The 22,602-nt window shown below is 33.5% G+C and overlaps 1 protein-coding gene across 11 annotated transcripts in view; it reads left to right on the top strand.

Moving 5' to 3' along the window:
- JAK2 (Janus kinase 2) overlaps positions 1 to 22,602 on the top strand; it is a 265,376-nt gene that overhangs the window by 216,312 nt on the left and 26,462 nt on the right. For 10 of the 11 annotated variants that reach the window (XM_057547977.1, XM_057547975.1, XM_057547978.1 and 7 more), the window contains 8 exons: positions 2,406 to 2,551; positions 12,182 to 12,503; positions 13,299 to 13,418; positions 15,241 to 15,398; positions 17,270 to 17,381; positions 19,279 to 19,465; positions 20,141 to 20,268; positions 21,749 to 21,883. In XM_057547977.1, the coding sequence (XP_057403960.1) occupies positions 2,406 to 2,551; positions 12,182 to 12,503; positions 13,299 to 13,418; positions 15,241 to 15,398; positions 17,270 to 17,381; positions 19,279 to 19,465; positions 20,141 to 20,268; positions 21,749 to 21,883 (1,308 nt within the window). Of the gene's footprint in view, positions 1 to 2,405; positions 2,552 to 12,181; positions 12,504 to 13,298; positions 13,419 to 15,240; positions 15,399 to 17,269; positions 17,382 to 19,278; positions 19,466 to 20,140; positions 20,269 to 21,748; positions 21,884 to 22,602 lie in introns of those variants that run through there. The other variant, XM_057547980.1, reaches the window with a different exon arrangement.

Here is a 22,602-nt window from a genome sequence, read left to right as displayed (position 1 = left end):
AAGCAAGCTATTAAAAATAATTTATCTAGTCATCGCTAATCTGTAGCTCTTTCTTAATCAGAATGACTTACTTGCATATTTTCAAATGTGTGGTGAAATAAGTATTTGAAATTGAGCAAAAAGAAATCTAACTCCTATGAATTAATTTTGTATTACAAACATTTAGACCTTTGTTTTGGTTAATACTGGTTATTTCATGGTTTGTGTCTTTTAAGTAATATATTTTCTTATACAAAAATGTTTCTAATTTGTTAACAGAAAGGTAAATATATTAAAAAAATTTTTTTTATTGGAGTATAGTTGATTTACAACGTTGTGTTAGTTTCAGGTACAGCAAAGTGAATCAGTTATACATATACATATAGCCACTCTTTTTGGATTATTTTCCCATATAGGCCATTACAGAGTATTGAGTAGAGTTCCCTGTGCTATACAGTAGGTCCTTATTAGTTATCTATTTTATATATAGTAGTGTGTATATGTCAGTCCCAGTCTCCCATATTATCCCTCCCCCCCTTACCCCCTGGTAACTGTAAGTTTGTTTTCTACATCTGTAACTCTATTTCTGTTTTGTAGATAACTTCATTTGTACCCTTTTTTTTAGATGCCACCTATAAGTGATATCATATTATATTAAATAAATATACTTTTAAATGCATATTTATTTCTTCTAATAAAATTTTTTTAAAAAATTGATGTAAAACTTTAATTTCATGAGATGTTTTCATAGCAAAGAAGGGAGGTACATATATAAAATGTAGACGATCCTTTATTTCTCTTATTTAGTTTAAACCTTGGTTGGTATTTCAGCCAGTATTATGGCTTTTACCTTTCTTATAAAGAAACTTGCTATTATTGTTAGAATATTGGTGCTTTTAACTTTCTACCCCTTTCTTTCTCCCCATTACATGTTCAGTCTGATTTTATCCATGTCCCTAAATCACCCAGATCAAAATCTTGGAACTTCTCTTTTTCTCTTTTCTTCATTCTTTATATATAATTGTAAAGTTAGCAGTTTTTTCAGACTCTTTTATTATCTTCTGTTCTCTACATCAGATCCTTACTATCTCATATCTGAACCATTACTGCAGCCTCTTAAAGAGTCTCCTTGAATACTTCCGTTTCTTAAAGCACTTCTGTCATTGCTACTTCTACCAATGAAACAGGCTTGATGCTTTAAGAAAAGATGCTTTAGAAACTGATGCTTTGGGAATTCCCTGGTGACACAGTGGTTAAGAATCTGCCTGCCAATGCAGGGGACACGGGTTTGAGCCCTGGTCCAGGAAGATCCCACATGCCGTGGAGCAACTAAGCCCATGCGCCACAACTACTGAGCCTGTGCTCTAGAGCCCACGAGCCACAACTACTGAGCCCGTGAGCCACAACTACTGAGCCCGTGAGCCGCAACTACTGAAGCCTGCACACCTAGAGCCCATGCTCCGCAACAAGAGAAGCCACCGCAATGAGAAGCCTGCGCACCACAACGAAGAGTAGCCCCCGCTCACCACAACTAGAGAAAGCCCGTGTGCAGCAATGAAGACCCAACACAGCCAAAAATAAATAAATAAAATAAATAAATTTATTAAAAAAAAAAAAAGAAACAGATGCTTTTAAGAAAATGGTTCTATGTTGCTTCTAGGATCAAGTCATTGAAGGGTACCTGCAGTCTGACCCCAACTTACTTTTCCAGGTTTTAATTCACTCTGTTCCCTTACAGTTGTGTGCCCCAACCAAACTACTTCACATCTCTGAACATGCCTTGTGCTTTTTTTTTTTGTCATTTCTTCTATTTCCTCATCCTCTTTTGTGTTCATCAAAAATTTCTTCATGTTCAAAGAATACATGAAATTTAAAATTTTCTGTGAAACCTTCCCTAATTACCCCTACTGGATATAATCTCAATTTCTTTTATGTTCCTAAAGTATCTGTTGTGTGGCACTTACTATACAGTGTCTGGCATTATAATTTTTTGTTTACTTGTTTCATGTCCCTGCTACATTTTAGTCTCCTTGGAGGCTGAGGCCACATGTTACTAAGGCCAAAACAGTCCTTAGTATAATGCTTTGAGCATACTTGGAACTCAGTACATATTTAATTAATATCTATTTTAATTTAGGTAATTTTGATGTAGAAGTTATAATTGAAGATATAAGCAGTGAATAGATTGATGTCATATATATATTCTATAATTGGGAACCCAATTTAAATCAGTTTCAATTTGCAAAAGAACTTCTACTAAAATTTTATGGCAAAATGTTTCAAAATCAAGGGAGGAGTTTTCGTTCTTTTTAAATGCATATATTCTGGAAATTACGTTATAGGTTAAAATACAATAGTAGATTAAAATGTGATAGTGAAACTAATGAGATATTTTCTTCTAAATTTCTTTTTTTTCTTTACTTTAGTGGCGGCATGATTTTTTGCATGGATGGATAAAAGTACCTGTTACTCATGAAACACAGGAAGAATGTCTTGGGATGGCAGTGTTAGATATGATGAGAATAGCCAAAGAAAAGGATCAGACCCCCCTGGACATCTATAGCTCTGTCAGGTAATTTTCTTATGTAAATCCATATACATAAATATGAACAGTTACAGTTTTTATATAATTTATTTGTGTTTTCTGTGTTTGCCCATACTTTTTTTTGGTGTGGGTTGTTTGTTTTTGTTTTTATTGAATGATTCTTTAAATTCTGTAGTGCTTTACAATTTTCAAAAGTTCCAAACACATGATTTCATATAATCCCATAATAACCATTTTTTTCCCTCTACCCCTATAGTATCCCCTCCTCCTTTCCCTCTCCCAACTGGTAACCACTAGTTTGTTCTCCATATCTGTGAGGCTGCTTCTTTTTTGTTTTATTCACTAGTTTGTTGTATTTTTTAGATTCCACATGTAAGTGAAATCATACAGTATTTGTCTTTCTCTGTCTGACTTATTTCACTTAGCATAATGCCCTCCAAGTCCATCCATCTTGCTGCAAATGGCAAAATTTCATTCTTTTTCATGGCTGAGTAGTCTTCCATTGTGTGTATGTATGTATGTACACATGTATATACCACATCTTCTTTATTCATTGATCTGTTAGTGGACACTTACATTGCTTCCATACCTTGGCAATTGTAAATAATGCTGCTGTGAACATTGGGGTGCATGTATCTTTCTGAGTTAGTGTTTTTGTTTCTTTTGGCTATCTACCCAGGAGTGGAATTGCTAGGTCATATGGTAGTTTAAATTGTAATTTTTTGAGAAGCCTCCATACTGGTTTCCACAGTGGCAGCACCAATTTACATTCCTCCCTCTCCAACATTTGTTATGCGTTTTTTTTTTTGATGATAGCCATTCTGATGGGTGTGAAGTGATATCTCGTTGTGGCTTCGATTTGCATTTCCCTGATGATTTGCGATACTGAGCATCTTTTCATGTGCCTGATGGCCGTCTGCATTTCCTCTTTGGAAATATGTCTATTTAGTTCTTTTGCCCATTTTTTAATTGGGTTGTTTATTTTTTGATGTTGAGTTGTGTGAGCTGTTTATATATGTTGGATGTTAATCTTTCATCAGTCATATCATTTACAAATATTTTCTCCCATTCAGTAGGTTGTCTTTTCATTTTGTTGATGGTTTCCTGTGCTGTGCAAAAGCTTTTAAGTTTGATTAGGTCCCATTTGTTTATTTTTGCTTTTATTTCCTTTGCTTTAGGAGATGGATCCAAAAAAATATTGCTGCAATTTATGTCAGAGACTGTTCTGCCTACGTTTTCCTCCAGGAATTTTATAGTATCCGGTCTTACATTTAGACCTTTAATCCATTTTAAGTTTATTTTTGTGTGTGGGGTTAGAGAGTGTTCTAATTTCATTCTTTTACATATAGCTGTCCAGTTTCCCCAGCACCACTTAGAACTGTCTTTTCTCCATTGTGTAGTTTTGCCTCCTTTGTCATAGATTAATTGACCATAAGTGTGTGGGTTTATTTCTGGGCTCTCTATTCTGTTCCATTGATCTGTGTGTCTGTTTTTGTACCAGTGCTATACTGTTTTGATGACTGTAGCTTTGTATGATAGTCTGAAGTCAGGGAGAGTGATTCCTCCAGCTCTGTTTATCTTTCTCAAGAATGTTTTGGGTATTTAGGGTCTTTTGTGTCTCCATACAAATTTTAAAATTATTTATTCTCGTTCTGTGAAAAATGCCATTGGTATTTTGATAGGGATTGCATTGAATCTGTAGATTGCCTTGGGTAGTATAGTCATTTTAACTGTATTAATTCTTCCAATCCAAGAACATGGTATATCTTTTCATCTGTTTGTGTCATCTTCATTTTCTCTCATCAGTGTTTTATAGTTTTCTGAGTACAAGTCTTTTACCTCCTTAGGTAACTTTACTCCTAGGTATTTTATTTTTTGATTTTATAATAATTAAATATTGTATGAGTAACTTTTCTTCCTTATGTAACACATACTTTGTGAGATAAAAGAAATCATTATTTTCTCCTTCTTCTTTTTCCTGTTTTATTGAAATATAGTTGACATATAGCACTGTAACAATGTAAGGTGTACAGCAAAATGACTTGATTTACATAATAATGAAATTATTATCACATTAGATTTGGTTAACATCCATCATCTCATATAGGTGGAAAAAAAAGAGAAAGAAAAAAAATCTTTTCCTTCTGATGAGAACTCTTAGGATCTACTTTCTTAACAGCTTTCAAATAATACCATATAGCAGTGTTAACTGTAGTACATTACATTCTGAGTACTTATTTATTGTATAATTAAAAGAAATTACTGAAAGAGTTGGAGTACTACAGAAAATATCATAGTGTTAACTGAACTCGGGTTCGGCTGCTCGCTGCTTGAAAGCCAGTACTTGAGAGATGAGTGCTTGTAGGAATGGAAAGTTTGCTTTATTCTGGAGGCCAGCAACCTGGGAAGAATGCAGGCTCGTGTCCCACAACCACCTCCAAATATTCTGCTCGACCATGAAAGTTTTTAAAGGGAAAAAGGGGAAGTAATCTCAGTCTGTCATTGAGGCAGGGATCGCATTCTTCACCATCTCCCACTGCATGTGAGTTTGTCGACTCCTAGTGATCTTTGTTTAGATGCTATCTTGTTCACACAGTTTGCTCATGAGATTACTGAAGGGGAAGCTGGGGAAAAGAGCTTATCATCTCTTAATTACTTATTCTTCATTTCTACCTCTTAAATCTAAGAAAAGTATCAACAGGTTAGGCGAGGCATTGGGTGATCAAAAGATTTGAAAGATGTGCTTGGGCTGGAGGCTAGTTAAAATATAGCTTTGCTAAAGTGACAAGACAAAAGGGGCCCCCTGCAGAGAGCTGCTTCCTGCAAAGGGTTGCTTCCTGCAAAGAGCTGCCTACAAATCCCCACTGTCAGACATCATTCCATTTCTATGGGATTATGGGTGAAGGTCTGTCTTCTGTAACTTCTTCATGCTGACATAGGGTGTGCTGTATTCTTAGAGTAGAAGATGTCAACGTGGCTCTGTAGCATCTCTTTGCTGGCAGTTTTAGTTGCCCACTTACATATACGGGTAGAGCAAGCTACAATTATTTTGAAGCCCACAACGATGCAGATTATTAAGAGCAATAGTGTTATTCCCATTCTCTTGAGGCTGGTTCTTGGAATTGTGCTAGCCGTAGATTCAGTACTTCTCAAGATGGAGCAGCTTATGTCATGGTCACAGTCTGGTCATCATGCAGTTAGCTTTTCCCCTCTGGTGGCAGTTATAGTATCTGTACAACAACTCAGGAATGTACATCAGACACTGAAAGACTCTGTGACTCTATTGTCCTAATTATTAACTTCTTGGGCCTGCTCTTTGTGACTGAGGGAGTCCTGGGAGACTTCAGCTTTTTTATGTACAAGAGGGGCCTTTGTACTTGGGTGGGAGCCCACAAGGTTCTGCTTGACTTTAATAGGTGTTCAACACCTATTTATTATTTAATTCATTCATTCTGAAAAGACTAGGTAAGGTCAAAGGAATGAAAAGAACACCTGGAGGCATAATTTCTGGTAAGCACAAATTGTCTGTATAAATAATTGAGTCAGTATTTCTCAAGTAGTGGTCCATATTTATCACCACTAATTCAAGTGGTGATACTTGAATTAGTATCACCTGAGGTGCCTGTTAAAACAGAAGATTCTTGGGCGCTAACCCAAGAAGTTCGAATTAGTAAATCTGAGGTGACGCCTACAAATATGAATTTTTACAAGTGTTGTAGGAGATTTTTTAAAATTTCAGCTTTATTGAGGTGTATTTGACATATAAAATTGTAAGATATTTAAAGTGTACATCATGGTATATATACATATGCATTGTGAAACGATTCCCTCTATCTAGTTTATTAACACATCCATCACCTCACATATTTATCTTTTTTTTTTTTTTTTGGTGAGAATATTTAAGTTCTACTCTCGTAGCAAATTTCAATAATAGACTACAGTATTATCAGTTATAGTCACCATGTTTTACATTAGCTCCTCAGACCTTATTCATTTTATAACAGATCCAGCAGATTCTTATACAAGTGATCCACATTCTCCAAATTATTCTTCTGCACACTGAATTCTGACAGTCAAGCCTATACAATTTTTTGAAACACTACTCCTACAGCCCAGCTTTAATGGCTATAAAACTTCTACTCTTTTTAAAGGTATATATGACTATTATAAGAATGCTTTGATTGTTTTTTTGAAGTTTGAAGACTAAACATTTGTTTTACATATTACATGCTTACCTGATTAGAAGTTTGAGGATGTCATGATCTGGTTAAAATTCCTTTTATTCCTAGAAATCCTTTTCTCAGTAACTGGCTTCAGTCCCTCCTTTGCTGAGTGCCCTCAAAACAGTTAAATACCCAATTTACAGGTTATCAGTTTCTGTGTTTCCCTCTCTGGTTTTAGGTATTCTTGTTTTGTTTTCAGATGTCTGGTAGTCCTTAACCTAAGGATGCAGGCCATAGCGTATGATTTTAGGAACTCACTGAGGTGTCTTGAAGATTCCAACATCTAAAGGAAAAACGAAAACATTTCTGTTTTCCACTAATGCCTTGATCTTTATTAAAATACAAACACCTCTTAGAATAGTAACTTATTCATTCGTTTGTTCATTCATTCATTTAACAACTTTTTATTGAATACCTGCTATAGCAAGACCATAGTAGAACGGAGTGAGGGAAGGAGTATCTTAGATGTCGTTAATAGAAACTGAAGGAATTGAAAGGAACACAGTTGAAGAACAGAGAAGCTTTGAGCCACTGAAAGTGAGTTTTTAAATATGAAGCCATCTCTAGGCTTAAGCTATGATAGAACACTTATGCTTTGGAGACCATAATATTGTCCAAAGTCTAGTGTCCTAAAACAAGTGAATGTTTAATAATTGTATTTCTCTGATTATCTTTACCAGGATATAAATGCATCTGCAAAATTCTGCATCATTTTTCCTATATTTTACTTTTAAAACTGTGTAGATATTCATTTATTATATTGATAAGATTTCATGATATTTTAAAACAGTTTTATTCAGGTATAATTTACATATCATAAAGTGCACTCATTTTAATTGTACAATTCAATATTTTTTATTGAGTTGTCAAGGTTCTTTATATATTATGAATACAAGTCTCCAGTTGTACGTTCTCCTATTTATGATTTGCAAATATTTTTCCCATCCTATGGATTTTTTTCACTTTCTTGAAAGTATTATTTGCAGTACAAGAGTTTAAATTTTGAAGTAATCTATCTGTATTTTCCTTTGTCTTTGGTACCATGATATTTAATATTAGATAAATAATTTATGCCTCTACTGAAGGAAAAACATGCCTGATTTGCTTGCCTTCTTAATGTAATTTAACTCACTGATGTTTTCCGAATTTTCACTTCCAGCTCATTTCTGAGAAATAATCAAGGAACTCTACTCATTTTTAAAGTTTTCAGGAATAATGGAAGAACAGATGAATGATTAGTTCTTGGCAGAATGAAATAAGCTGCTTTGTTCCTAGAAATATCCAGTAGAGTATGGATCTCTGACTAGTATAACTAAAAACGTATTCTTTCCCAGACTTAAAAAAAAATACATGTAAGATACATCTCTGCGTGTCTGTGCCTGTGTGTTAGGTGCATCTGTGTCTGTGAGCACATGCCTCTGTGTGTACATAGTACCTGTATATATCAATATGTCTTTGTTCATCTCTTTGTGCATGTGTATGGATAAGATACTTACTCTTTTGTATGCCAGTTCCTAATTGGACATTGTGGCTTAGGTATGGGAGTACAGAAAATAAAGGAAACAAATAAGATTTTTCTGTTTTCATTCTCCATCTGCTCTTTAAAATCCTAAGTTTGCTAAAGGGTAGGAAGAAGAGAGCTGGAAAATAGAAAGAGTTTAAAGGAGACCCTGCTGAATTTGCGAACACTAGGCCAGGGCCAAGGCCACTTACATAGCAACTGAGGTATTTACCTCATATCACTAGACTCCCTTTCTAGACAACTAAGCAAATATTAGAGTTTCCAGTGGCCTACTCCAATTGTAATAATAAGATGCATGTTTCATTTTATGGTACAAAAATAGTATAATAAGGCAAGGCTTAATTTCAGAACTTTTAGAGCCTGAATTTTAGGCTACTTTAAAAATTCAATAAGAAAAACATCAGGAAAAATGTTTTTATGCTTCAAGAGTTAACAACTTTGTATCTCTTGAAAAATTTTAGTGTTTCTAACAAGTCTGGTTCAGATAGCATGACATCAAAGTGGATTCACCATATTTAAGAAATCATACATTCCTGTGGTGTTAGCAAAGGATGTATGTCTGGTCCTTTATTCCAGGGATCAAAGTGGAAAGACTTGTAGTTTGTTATCTTAAACTCTTCTTTTTATCTCCAGATAAGCTTTCAAAGCCTTGTTAAATCAAGTAGCCATGGGTGTTTATGTAAATTGTAATCCAAATTTATTAAGGCTCTTGGTATAACTAAAGTTTTTGACAGAAGTAGATAAAGTAGGAATCATTTGTATTCTGATTGTATTTTTAAGCCTTTTCAGGTTTTTTTTCCCTACACTTACTGAGGTTCTCCTATATGCTATCCAGACTTTCATTAAATTTTATATATCTGTTTATCTACAAATATATAATTGCCATGAAAAGGAAAAGAGTGTGACTTTTGATATCTGAAAAAATGAGTAGAATTTAGTGGGTGGAGAGAGGTAAGTGATGGAGATGGAGAGTACAGGCTCATGGAAGAGGCCTTGTAGCAGAAGTGACCACAGGAAGAATGAAGAGAGTCAGTATGGCTAGAGTCAGTATGGCTAGAGCTCAAAGGTCATGAGGCAGGGGCTAGACTATGTAGAACCTTAGTGACATGTTGATAAGGGTAAGAACACTAAGAAACTATGTAAGAGTATTAAGCAAGGGTAAAAAGATTAGATTTGTGTTTTTAAAAGATCCCCATGACTCCACACCAGTGTAGAAAACAAATCAGAGGGTTGGAAGAGAAAATGGAGATGTGGGTCAACCAGAGAGTAAGGCCATTGCAGTAGTTCCCCCAGGAGATGCAGTTGATTGGGTTAATAATGAGAAAAATGGGCAAATTAGAGAAATATTTAGAAGGTAAAATCAAAGGAAAATGGTGATGGATTGAATAATGGGGGTTGATAGAGAGGTTGTTTGAGGGTGATTCCTGAGTTTCTGGGTCTTGTGGAAATAGGGGAACTGTAGTGCTGTGTACTCAGATAGGGAATGCTGTAAGAGGATCTTTCAGGGGAGGACGTTAGGGGAACTCATGAGTTTGGTTTGACACATTGTTTGAGGCACTTTTGAGCCATCCATATTATAAGGGTAAATTGACTTGACTGTGGAAGATATGGGTCTGGAGCTTAGAGATCTGCGCTACAGCTAGAGATATCATAGTCATTTGCATATAGAGTATCTAGTGCGAAAGAAAGTATAGATAAGAAGAGGGCCCATAATTAAGTCTTGAGGAACTCCAACAATTGTCACCAGCTAAAGGGGATTGAACCTGTAAAGAAGATTGACGAGTAGCCAAAGAGATGGGAAGAAAATCAGGAAAGCTAAGGGGAGACAGTTTCAAGGAGAGCGTGATCAACAGTGTTGGATGCTGCTGAAAAATGACAAGTAAAATGAACAAGGAATTTGGTTTTAGCAACATGGAAGTTTTTCTTGATTTTAGCAAGAGAAGTTTCTACAGAATGATGGAACAGAAGCCAGATTGGGGTGAGTTAAGGAGTAAATGGAAGGAAGGAAAATAGAAATGGCTATATAAACTTCAAAAAGAAGCCAGATAGGCTGTAGCTGGAGGAAGATGAGGGCTAAGGAAATTTTACATTTAAGATAGGAAGAACATTAGTATTTTTAAAACTTGTGGATAGAAGAGAAATAATAGATAGGGTAAAATTCCCCAGAGGGTGGATATATATTAGAGGAAAAGAGGGGGTATAGGTAAGTTCATGTCAAAGGAATGGCTTTAAGAGATTTATACCTTATTTATTATAACAGGTGGGAAGGAGGAGAGAATGAATGCAGATGTATGAAATTTTGCTAGCAAGATATTGAGGGAGCTCTGCTTAGAGAAGCTTTTTTAATTTTTTCCCCCTAAGAAAGAGGTGAAGTCATTTGCCGAAAGTGAAGAGAAATGTAGCTGAGGTTTAAGGCAAAAGAAAGGTAGGAGGTTTGAGGATATTGGAGAGGGTTTGACATAGTTGTGGGACTTGGGAAAATTAATTGAACAGAGAAATGTCATAAAAGTGATGGCAGTGATAAAAGCCTATTTGAAATTGGTGATTATGAATTTATGATGCAACCTATCTACCTTGTCAAATGACTTTCTCCAGCAGCTTTGGCTACTTGAGTACAAAACTGAGAGTTCCTTAAGGGGATTAGGGTAGAGAGGCAAAGGGAGTAAGTAAGCAGTGGTATGCTGGTAAATGTTTAACAACCAGTTCTTAAAAAAAAAAAAGTCTGATTTGTTTGTAATTTTTGCTGATATCCATGGTTTAAAAACCCTCTCTGTGGCCAGTTTCAGAGTATCAACCTGACATCACTGAATGCAGAATTGAAAAGAGATGAGGAATAGCAAACCTTTTCCACCACTCGGATATGATAGACATTTATAACCTCAAAAGCATAGATAGTAGCAAAATGTAAAATAAAATTAAAAATGTAAAATAATTAGGAAGTGATGCCTTTTGAGTAATCATTACCTATATTTTAAATATACTTAATTTGTAAGTTTATTTAAGTTAAATTTTAATGATCGCTGTTTAATAATCAGTGCTGTTTAACAAATAATCCTTAAAATGTAACATTCTCTAAACGTTAGCCAGCTCCATCACTCAGGTACGGTAGAATGTGGTAAGTGATATTATGGAATGGTGCACAGAATGCTGTCATACAAAGGGAGTAGCATCTAATGTGGTTATAGAGGTCCAGAAAGGTTTCCTGGATTTGATGATGCTTGAGCTGAGACTTGTAGGATGAGTAAGAGCCAACCAGATAAGAGATGGGTGATGGGAAGAAGGATTAGCATATGTGAAGGCATGGAAATTTAATATAGTTGTACCTTAAGAAATAAAATGTTCTTCATTTGTGAGACATTTGAGCAGGAGAGAAGTAAGTTATCTACCTTCCTTAGGATATTTTACATAGAGATGGAAGTACAAAAGATTCAGAACATTTCCAAATGGAATGTTTTGATTGCAAAGGAATTACTAGGAGTTATTGAAAGTTGCCTGAGAAAATAATGCATACAAAAGAAGTGTGTTTACCTAATGAAAAATCAGTAGCATCTAACAAAATGTAACAATTTCCAGAATTCAGATACATTTTAGAGTATGCCAAAAAATGGTATATAAGATAATCAGAGAAAATAAGTTTTTAGACTCCAATGTTAACTAGACTATGTCTTCATTTCATTAGGGAAGAAAATTAACATCTCTTGCTCTAAAAATTTATGGTGACTCAGAATTTGTAAATGCATTCACATCATCAAACAAAACCTTAAGGTTTTATACTATATGGTTGGTGGCTGTGTCACTTTTTTCCATTTGACTACTGTGCTATTTACTTATTATGGAGAAACATGGTGACTTCTCTTTTAATTTTGTTTTGTTCCAATTTGTTCTGCTGTTGTGTGTGCTCTTTACTCCTAGCTACAAGACATTTTTACCAAAATGTGTTCGAGCAAAGATCCAAGACTATCATATTTTGACAAGGAAACGAATAAGGTACAGATTTCGCAGATTTATTGAGCAATTCAGCCATTGCAAAGCCACTGCCAGAAACTTGAAACTTAAGTATCTTATAAATCTGGAAACTCTTCAGTCTGCCTTCTACACAGAGCAATTTGAAGTAAAAGAACCTGGAAGAGGTCCTTCAGGTGAGGAGATTTTTGCAACCATTATAATAACTGGAAACGGTGGAATTCAGTGGTCAAGAGGGAAACATAAAGAAAGTGAGACACTGACAGAACAGGTAATCCTCAATGATATGTTCTCATTCTTTGTTAATTTAAGTAGAATGGCAATAGAAGCAAAGTACTTTTAGTCATTTGAAACATGGTCTTGCACTTCTCTTCTCCCATTGATACAAATGGAAGTTTTTAATAATGTGATGCCAACAAGGTCATACCTATAGTTCTTTTCTCATTGTTCTTAAATGGCATTTTATTTAATTTTTTATGACTAAATAATAGTAATGGTGTTTTTATAGTTTCACTCTTGAATTCTAACTGATTTTTAAGGTAGTTTTGCTTCCTTTTCTCCTTTTACTATTATTTATAATATGAAGCACAGTCATGAAATTTAATTAGTTTGAAAAAGATTAATTTTCATTGATTTTATGATGTTGTATACTTGTTAAATAATTTAGTTTTTGTTTAGGTTTGCATTACGAATTTTAAGTTTGTTCATATCTATGTGGTTCTTAGGATATTATCAGTTTTTTTTTTTTATCTTCATTCTTTGGTAAACTTTCAATTTTCTGGCAATGGTTTCTATTAATGTTGATTGGATTGAAGGGTACTATAGCACACTTTAGATTCCTGGAGTGTGGATTACACCCTTTAATGCTCTCATTTTTAAGTGAAAGCAAGATACAGTGTAGTTTTAGGGTTACATTATTGGGGGAGAGAATCCCATTTAATGCTTATCTATTGGTATCAATACTTTTTAAAAAGAATTTGGAATGAAATCTCCTTCATAAGAGTCTTGTTTTAAAATGGCTCCATAAATTCTACCTGTTTTTAATATCAACTGCTCTTAATTACAGGATTTACAGTTATATTGTGATTTTCCTGATATTATTGATGTCAGTATTAAACAAGCAAACCAAGAAGGCTCAAATGAAAGCAGAATTGTAACTATTCATAAGCAAGATGGTAAAAGTCTAGTAAGTTTGCTTTATCATTAAATAATGGTTATGTTTTACAGTTGTCAGAAATAAGTATTTCAGAATCTTAATACCAAAGTTACTTTCTTGTAGGGATTTTGATTATAGTTTTAAATAGAGCTATAAACAAACAACAATTTAGTAAGCTTTTTGATTACATCTAGCTTTTTGTATCACTACCAACACTATCTTCCCGTAGAGTGTCTTGTATGTTAATGTATTTTTCAGTCATTTTCATAATTAGCAAAAGCACCAGTTACCTCCTGCCCTTTCCTCCCCCACCCCCAGCCCCAGTTGTGCTAGTTCCCTGTTGTAATGCTCATTCCTCACTACAGTCGACCCTCTGTATCTGCGGGTTCCATATCCACAGATTCAACCAATCGCAGATTGAAAATATTCAGGAAAAAAAATTCCAGAAAGTTCCAAAAAGCAAAACTTGAATTTACTATGTGCGGGCAACTATTTACATAGCATTTTCATATAGCATTTACATTGTATTAGGTATTATAAGTAATCTAGAGATGATTTAAAGTATATGGGAGGATGTACGTAGGTTTTATGCAGATAATACGTCATTTTATATAAGAGACTTGAGGATCCACGGATTTTGGTATCTGTGGAGGGAGAGATAGATACGGAGGGATGGAGCGACAACTGTATAATCTTTTTTTACCGATAGAGATGTACGTAATTATAGTCATACCACCTCTTTATATAACAAAATGTAAACCAATCCCAGGTGATCCCTACCCGAACTGTGAGACATGTTTAATTCTAAAAGATTAACCCCTTCTCTTTTTTAAAATAGCTTCAGAGGGAATTCCCTGGCAGTCCAGTGGTTAGGACTCTGTGTTTCCACTGCAGGGGGCATGGGTTCGATCCCTGGTTGGGGAACTAAGATCCCCCATGCTGCATGGCGTGGCCAAAAAAAATAATAATAAAATAAAACAAAATAGCTTCAGACATCCCACTTAACTTTAATTGAAAGGGAAGAAATGAATTCCTTTATAGTCTGCTCTTAAATTGCTTATTTTTCTGGCTCTGTTTTCTTTTTAACTCAGATATTTCTTGTACTTCAGGCTTAAACGTCATATTAATGTTATTTGTTTATTTAACTTAAGTATCTATATGACTTACCTACCAGGCCATTTCAGGGTTATATGACCAAAATTATAAAACTTGCAACTCACTTTAGTCAGCATGCCTTCCTTTTCTTAGGTATTAATCCTTTGTTGTACAGGTTTGCAGTTCGCCAAGTCTTTTAACATTGTTTATGGTATCTTTTATAGTACCTATTTTTATGGCCTATTTGTGTTAGCTAGATACCTTTTATAGTTCAGATACCTCACACAGTTCTCTTCTTATTATAATTTTTGATATAAGTCCATACTCTGTGTTCTCATTGTGACTAAATATTGCTGAGCCAAGCATTATACCGTGATCACATTTCCATTCTTGTACATACAACTTTCTGTTTTTCTGGGAGTTGATCATTCCTTCAACTTTTTTCAGTATTTCTAATTAATACCAACTTTTATATCAGATTAGATAGATTTATAATTAAGATGACTAGCACATTTGTCTAATAGGTGTATTGGAAAATACAATAAAATTATGGGTGTAGAGTGAACTATAACTAGAAAGGCATGACAGACTCATATTTGAGAGGGTCTTAAATATCAGACACAAGAATTCGTAATTCACATTGGGTAATTGGGAGCCATAAAAGACATTTGAGCAATTTAGAAGAAAACTACTTTAGAAGAATTATCTAACAGCATGGAGTGAAAATAATTTTCTTCTTTTTCTTTTCTCCTCTTAGGAAATTGAACTTAGGTCATTAAAAGAAGCTTTGTCTTTTGTGTCGTTAATTGATGGATATTATAGGTTAACTGCAGATGCACATCATTATCTTTGTAAAGAAGTAGCACCTCCAATGGTGCTTGAAAATATACAAAGCAACTGTCATGGCCCAATTTCGTGAGTAATACAGACTTCAAAAGTAAATTTTTTTAAAAGTAAATGAGGTATTTACATAGAAGATTTTACACAACAGAATGATATACATAGGTTTAGGAAGTTTAGGAAAGAAATATTAATCTGACTGAACTTGTTTTTCTTTTAATGAAAGCCTATTTCCAATCAGATTACATAATAATTAGAATTATTTAGAATATAACTTACCATCTGTATCTCAATCTATAATACTAACTTGCTGTATAAGTTTGATATTTAGTTCCCTAGGTGTGTTTAATTAACTCGTCAGTGTTAATTTTTTTAAAAACCCTCCAATTTATGTTTCATTAATTTGGAAATACTGCAGAGGAGCCACAGTGAAAAATTTGATAATCATCATTATTTTTGTATAATCCATCTCCTTCCACTGAAAGCTTTGAACACAAAATGTATATGATGTCCATATTTCTAGACTAGTTCTGTGCAGTATGTTCCACAGTGGTGAAAATGAAAATGTTCTGTATCTGTGCTCTTTAATAATTGCTGCTAGCCACATGCGGCTATTTAGTATTTTAAATGTGGCTAGTGCAACTAAGGAACTGAATTTTAAATTTAATTTTAATAACTTTACATTTACAGTTGACCCTTGAACAACACAAGGTGTTAATCCTCATATAACTTATAGTCCATCCTCTGTATCCTTGGATTCAAACAACCACAGACTGTGCAGTACTGTAGTATTTACTATTGAAAAATATCTGCGAATAAGTGGACCCTCGCAGTTCAAACCCACGTTGTTTAAGGGTCAACTGTAAATAGCTTCATGTGGCTACTAGCTACCGTGTTGACACACACAGTTGTAAACCTTTATTTTAACACTGGATAAAGCCAGCTATCATGCACAACATCTCTTTACCCCAAGTCCTAGTTATCTTTCAGCCAGGATGTGCTTTATGATTGGCACCGGGTCTGAAGGACTTGAGCAGAAGAAACAATCTGGGATTTTGAGCATGTGTTTTTTACCTGAACCTCTCCTTAACTATTTGAGAAATCATGTCCTGACTGGTATTTAAGACTGATTTGGCCTATACCTAAATGTCTGTTTAAGAAGTACGGTTGAAAAAAAAAAAAAAGAAGTACGGTTGATATGAAAAAGTTGCACTACTTGAACATTCTATAATTTACATAGTCAGTATTTTTAAAACTCCTACCATTCATTCATTCATTCATTATCCATCCATCCATTCTTTCATTTATTTGTATAACATGTACTGAGTACCTAATATGCACCAGGCACTGGTTTAGGTATGAGAAATACAGTGATAAGTGAAACAGAGATAATTCTTGCTTTCATGTAGAGTACATTTCTTTCAAGATGTGCAGCTTCAGTTAAACATGTAGCAAATTTTAAAAATTAGTAGTCTTTGTTGCTTGCCATGGGTCTTCTATTAGACGTTGGTATTATATTAAATATTAAAGATGCACAAATTTTTATATTAGCAGTTGCTGTGGTAGAAGAGACATAAGTGTTTTATGACATATTGTTTGTATAGTTAAATGAAGTTTTATGAGAGTATGGTTTTTAAAATACTAAATTTGAAATCAGAAGGCAGAAAATCCATATGAATGAATTGTTCTTTGTGATTTTGTATGTCTTATAATACCCTTTGTTTTTAAAGCAATATAATTGCCCCTTGAATCGGTTTGAACTTATTGCAGAATAGCTTGGTACTTTAATATTTTTCCTTGTAAGATTATTGACAAAAATATAAAATAGAGGAGACTTCTAAAAATTCTGAGAGTTTTAGATTTGACTTTCGATTTTTAGATGACATTTTGGTCATTATGTCATGGTTCTTGCTACATTATCATTCAAATTACTTCTTTACCTTTAGAATGGATTTTGCCATCAGTAAACTGAAGAAAGCCGGTAATCAGACTGGACTCTATGTACTTCGATGCAGTCCTAAGGACTTTAATAAATATTTTCTGACTTTTGCTGTTGAGGTTAGTATGTCACACTAATTAATGGTAACATCTTTATTTAGAGCATATAATTTCCCTTTTGTAATACCTACCATATTTCCTTTTTAATACTCAGAATGATAGCTTTGGATATGATAACTAGCAATTAAGTAAACTTAATTTACCTCAGCTATTCTTCATAAACAAGATATAATTTCTAGGATTTATATTAAAAATTATTTTTAGTATCTTACTATCTTTTGGAATTTATTTGTTTTTTTGATGTTTGGGTGTTACCAGTGTGTCAGTTTTCATCAAGTCTCTTGAAGTCTCTTTTTTCACAAAAATGCATATCTTTACCAAAACATGTAGAACTAAATAAATCAGAAGTAAACTTTCCTTTTACAGGTAATGGTTGTAGGATTAGAGTGAAATAGGGTAATAACAAAGAAAGGGACATTATTGCACTTTTAACTAGTGGTTTTCCAATATTAAGAATAATGATCTACAATGTATGTTTTAAGTGTAAAACTGCAAGGAAATCTCACTGTTAATACAGATCATTTTGGATCTCAGCTAAGATTGTGTACTATCCAAAATTATCTAAAAAGATACTATCACTTATAAGGCAGTTTCATGGTATAAATCTTGAGAAACTTTGTAGCTGCTTGCAAAATTTATCTTTTTAAAATTAAAGAATGTAAGGATTGTGTTATTATTTTAATTTTTATAAAAAGCAATCATCTTATATTTAGCATATGTAAAGTGGATCAAGTGTCCATAAATACAAGACATAAAGTAGGTTGCTCCATGACTTTAATGTTGTAAAATACTGATAATCTATCCTAATTTCACAATATCTTTACTGTCATATATGACAGTCTATTATATTCAATTATCTAATCAAAATGCATATATTTTTTATATTTACCGTATTTGCCCAGCATAATATGAGGGCTAAATATCAGGGAGTCTATGGCATAACCCTACTTCAAGAAATTTATCTTTTGGAAAAACAAAAATAAAGTATACCAAAAAATACTAAATCGAGCATTGTTTATTACCCAGTATATCTAGTGTAAGCAAATATAGACAATAAGAGAAGGGATTGCAATTATTAAGAAAGGTCCTTTGGAGTAGGAAGCACTTGAGACTGACTGGAGATAATGAGTCGATTTTATAAAAATGATTCTAAGTCGGTTGAATATGTTTATAAGAAGCAGTTCAAAAAATAGATGGTTGAGCAAGTTCATAATAGAGCACATAAGACAAACATTGAAAAACTGAAAAATATTAAAATTGCCATATTAGACATAATTAACAAATACAGTAGAGGCACAATAGGTAGTCACCTTTGCTTATGGAATGGGGTCAGAGTTAGGGAGGACTTCACAGAAAAAGTGGAAATTGAACTGAGTTTTAAGGATTGAATAAAAAGTACATTGCTCAAAAGGAAAGGATGTACATTCTGTAGAGAGATAGCACGTACAGTTATCAAGGCATGAAACGGCATGGCATTTGCTTGAAAATTTTTAAGTCACCTAATGTAGCTAGAGCATGGGTTGTATGTTGAGTGGCAGGAGTTGAGGTTAGGGATGGAGGCAGAAGCCAGCTCATGGAAGGCTTTATATGCTAAAATAGTTTTAGACTTTATTATGTAAATGGTGGAAAGCTGTTAAGGATGGTATTATTGTTTATTATTATTGCTTTCTTCCTTGCCTTTCAATAAAATAATTCTTAAGCCATTTCTGTAGGCTAGGCAGTTGTAATTAGATGCCTTTTTGAGGAACCAAACACCTCTCTCACCTTATGCTGGTATTCATGGTTCAAATGTCTAAATGTTCTTTTGGTTGTTTTGTGATATCATTTTTGTCACAGTAATCACTACTATGTCCGTTGTGATTTTTCCTTCCCTCTCTTTATAATTAAACTTACATAGAGAGAAAACGTCATTGAATATAAGCACTGTTTGATTACAAAAAATGAGAATGGAGAATACAACCTCAGTGGTACTAAGAAGAACTTCAGTAATCTTAAAGATCTTTTGAATTGCTACCAGATGGAAACTGTTCGCTCAGACAGTATAATTTTCCAGTTCACTAAATGCTGTCCCCCAAAGCCGAAAGGTAAAATAGATTTCTAGTTATTTTTAAAATATTGGCCATGGATGGTGTATATGGTGGTAGGTATTTTCAGCATGTTGATTTCAAAAGAAATAGGAAAGAAGAAGCTTCAAAAACAAATTAATTTTTTCCTGATATGTTGTACAGGCATCGTCTAATAGAATTGTTCAGTTTGGTTTGTGTTTTCTAGAAGTGACTTAAAGTTTTGTAATTCTAAAATGTACTTAAAAAAATAATAATTTCATGGTATCAATAAGTCACTTATTTATTGAACTGAAAGACCTCAGTACCAAATTCTCATATGTTATTCTAAGTAAAAACTTTCAGATTCTTTTAGAATTTTAATTTCTTTTAAATTATCTTTTAAAATAAAAATAGTAAGGTTGGAAATCCCTTGAAATAACAGGCATATTAAAATTATTATTAAAATTCCTGAAAAATTATACTAGTTAAGGAAGGGATTATAATTTTGAATATATAAAATAACTGTTTAGAGTACATCAAAGTTCAATGAATAAACTCCTAAAATAATTTTCTGTGAAAAAAAAATGAACAATAAGAGGCTGTTAAGAACACATTTTATTTTATCCCTTTGGAGCAATTTATATCCTCAGTGTGTTTTGATTTTATATATATATTCTTTTTTTTTTCATTCATTCTGTCGTTTTTTTTAAACAGATAAATCAAACCTTCTAGTCTTCAGAACCAATGGTATTTCTGATGTACCAACCTCACCAACATTACAGAGGCATAATAATGTGAACCAAATGGTGTTCCACAAAATCAGAAATGAAGATTTGATATTTGTAAGTCATTAGATGCTGATTATTGTCTTTTTGTCTTTTTAAAACAACTGTTTTCTTCATTTTCTACCCCACGTTACATTCATATGACATTTGGAGCTGTTTTATTATAACCTATGTTATAAAACTTTTATAGCAGTTCACATATTTTTATTTCTTGTGAAAATGTGATACTGAACTTAATTATTTTAAGAATGGAATTGTATTCTCTTTTCAGGAATTAAAAAAAATTTTAATAAATTAAAAATTAAAAGTCTTCCTCTAAAAACGTATCTTAATTCTCAAGTTCTCAAGAAAGTAAGGAAAGTTCAAAGAATGTACTGAAAACAAGTAGTACATAAGAGCTGATGTTTGGCCACAGAACATTTTGGGGGATCAGGATTACCAGGACCCTCACGTAAATACGTCCTCAGTAAAAAATATATGGATTGTGAAAAATTCACCCGCTAGCAAAAAGAGAAGAGCGTTGTCTGTTTTAGTTGAGCTCTTAGTTATGAAAAAGTCTGTCCTGAGAATTTGTAATTATAAAGTTTTGAGTTTGGGTTTCTTTATATCACCTGCATGGTTTGAGAAACCCTAAGCCAATAAATTAAATTAAAATAACAAGTGGTACTCCCCTAGTAACACCCTGTGGTGGTTGACAGAGAAAATATAAATCTTTTTGGAAGAATATACTCTTAACCTAGGCCACCCAAGATTCCCACAGATAAAATGACTCCAAACATGAGCTTTTTATTGAAAATTTTAAAACATACGGAGAAATAATCCCGGATTAAGCAAGAGTCAGAAGACCGACAAATATCAAATTATACTCCAAGAGCTTCATATAACAGACGTTTCAGATAGAGATTATAAAATACATATATATATATATATATATATATATATATATATATATATGTTTAAAAATAAAAAAGGATTTGAAAACATGGGAAAAACCAAGACATTATCAAAACAGCCCAAAAAGATTTGGGGGTGGGGGGAAGTATAGAAATGAAAAATACACTCATTGACATTAAAAAAATGAACAAATTAAAAAGCAGATTACTCATAGTTGAAGAGAGAACTAGTGAATTGAAAGGTAGATCTGAAAATTATTCAAAGGCAGCAGAACGGGAGAAAGAAATGGAAATTATGAAACAGAACTTAAGGGACATGGAGAGTAGAATGAGAAAAACCAGCTGATGTCTGAGATCCTTAAGGAGACAATAGATAGAATTATCCAGAATTATAAAGATATGAATCCTTATGTGAGTAACAAGAAGCAGAGAGTTGCCAGGTAACCTGACTAACATGACAAAACTAATAATAATAGACTGCAGGCAGCCCTGCTTCAGAGTGCAGACTTTCAACAGTTATTCTGTAAGGATATGCAAGAAGTACTAGTGGATTTTTTAAGACTGTTTGTCATTGAACATATTTCCTAATTCCCACTTCTTTCTGCATCTTTATTCATTCTTTCTTTCCATTTTTTCTGTTAAAGCATGAAAGCCTTGGCCAAGGAACTTTTACCAAAATTTTTAAAGGTGTAAGAAGAGAAGTAGGAGACTATGGTCAACTGCATGAAACAGAAGTTCTTTTAAAAGTTCTGGATAAAGCACATAGAAACTATTCAGAGGTTTGTATATTCCTTTTATAGTTCATGTAGTTTATGATATTTAAAGATATGCTCTCATATGTACACAACACATTCATGTATGCAGCTTTTCAAAATTGTAATTTTTAAAAGTATATATATCAAGGACCTTTCTGAGGATGTATTCTGGTGAGTCTAAAAAAATATGGAATTTTTTCATAATAACTAATTTCCAAACTAAATATTAAGCATTGTGTTATGTGTATTATTACATCTTTGCATATACTAAAGCAGTGGTTTTTGAATTTGGCTCCCCAGAGCTTCATGGGTTCCACAGGTTTCCTCTATAATTTCATCTACTTAAAAAAAGTTTGAAAGGCAGTGTACGTGAGGAACACTCCAGGTGAAATGTTGTACCTCTGGGCATCATCCAAAGATGCTAGCCAGCAGAAACCCAGCTGCCAGTTGCCAAAGTCCTTAGTATAGTAAGATATCACCAAACATGATGTAACAAACATTTATGATACTTAAAATGTCTTAAAGGATGTTAGTAGAAGATAATGTGAAACAGAGAAGCTGAAGAGTTGTTCTAATCCAGAACACCACAGTGTTGGTGACTGTGATCTTCAACAGCCATACCCAGAAGTTCTAGGCAAAGTTTAGTTGAGTTAGAGTGATGTTAATACCATGCCAGTCTCCTGACATAGTTGTTACAGTATTTTATCTGCACAGCGATCATTCTTAATTCTTTAGGAAGTGTT

This window comes from Balaenoptera acutorostrata, chromosome 6 (assembly GCF_949987535.1).
Source record: "Balaenoptera acutorostrata chromosome 6, mBalAcu1.1, whole genome shotgun sequence".
NCBI classification, from domain to species: Eukaryota; Metazoa; Chordata; class Mammalia; order Artiodactyla; family Balaenopteridae; genus Balaenoptera; species Balaenoptera acutorostrata.
The sequence above is the reverse complement of the archived record's forward strand: the minus strand, read 5'-3'. Positions and strand labels throughout refer to the sequence as shown.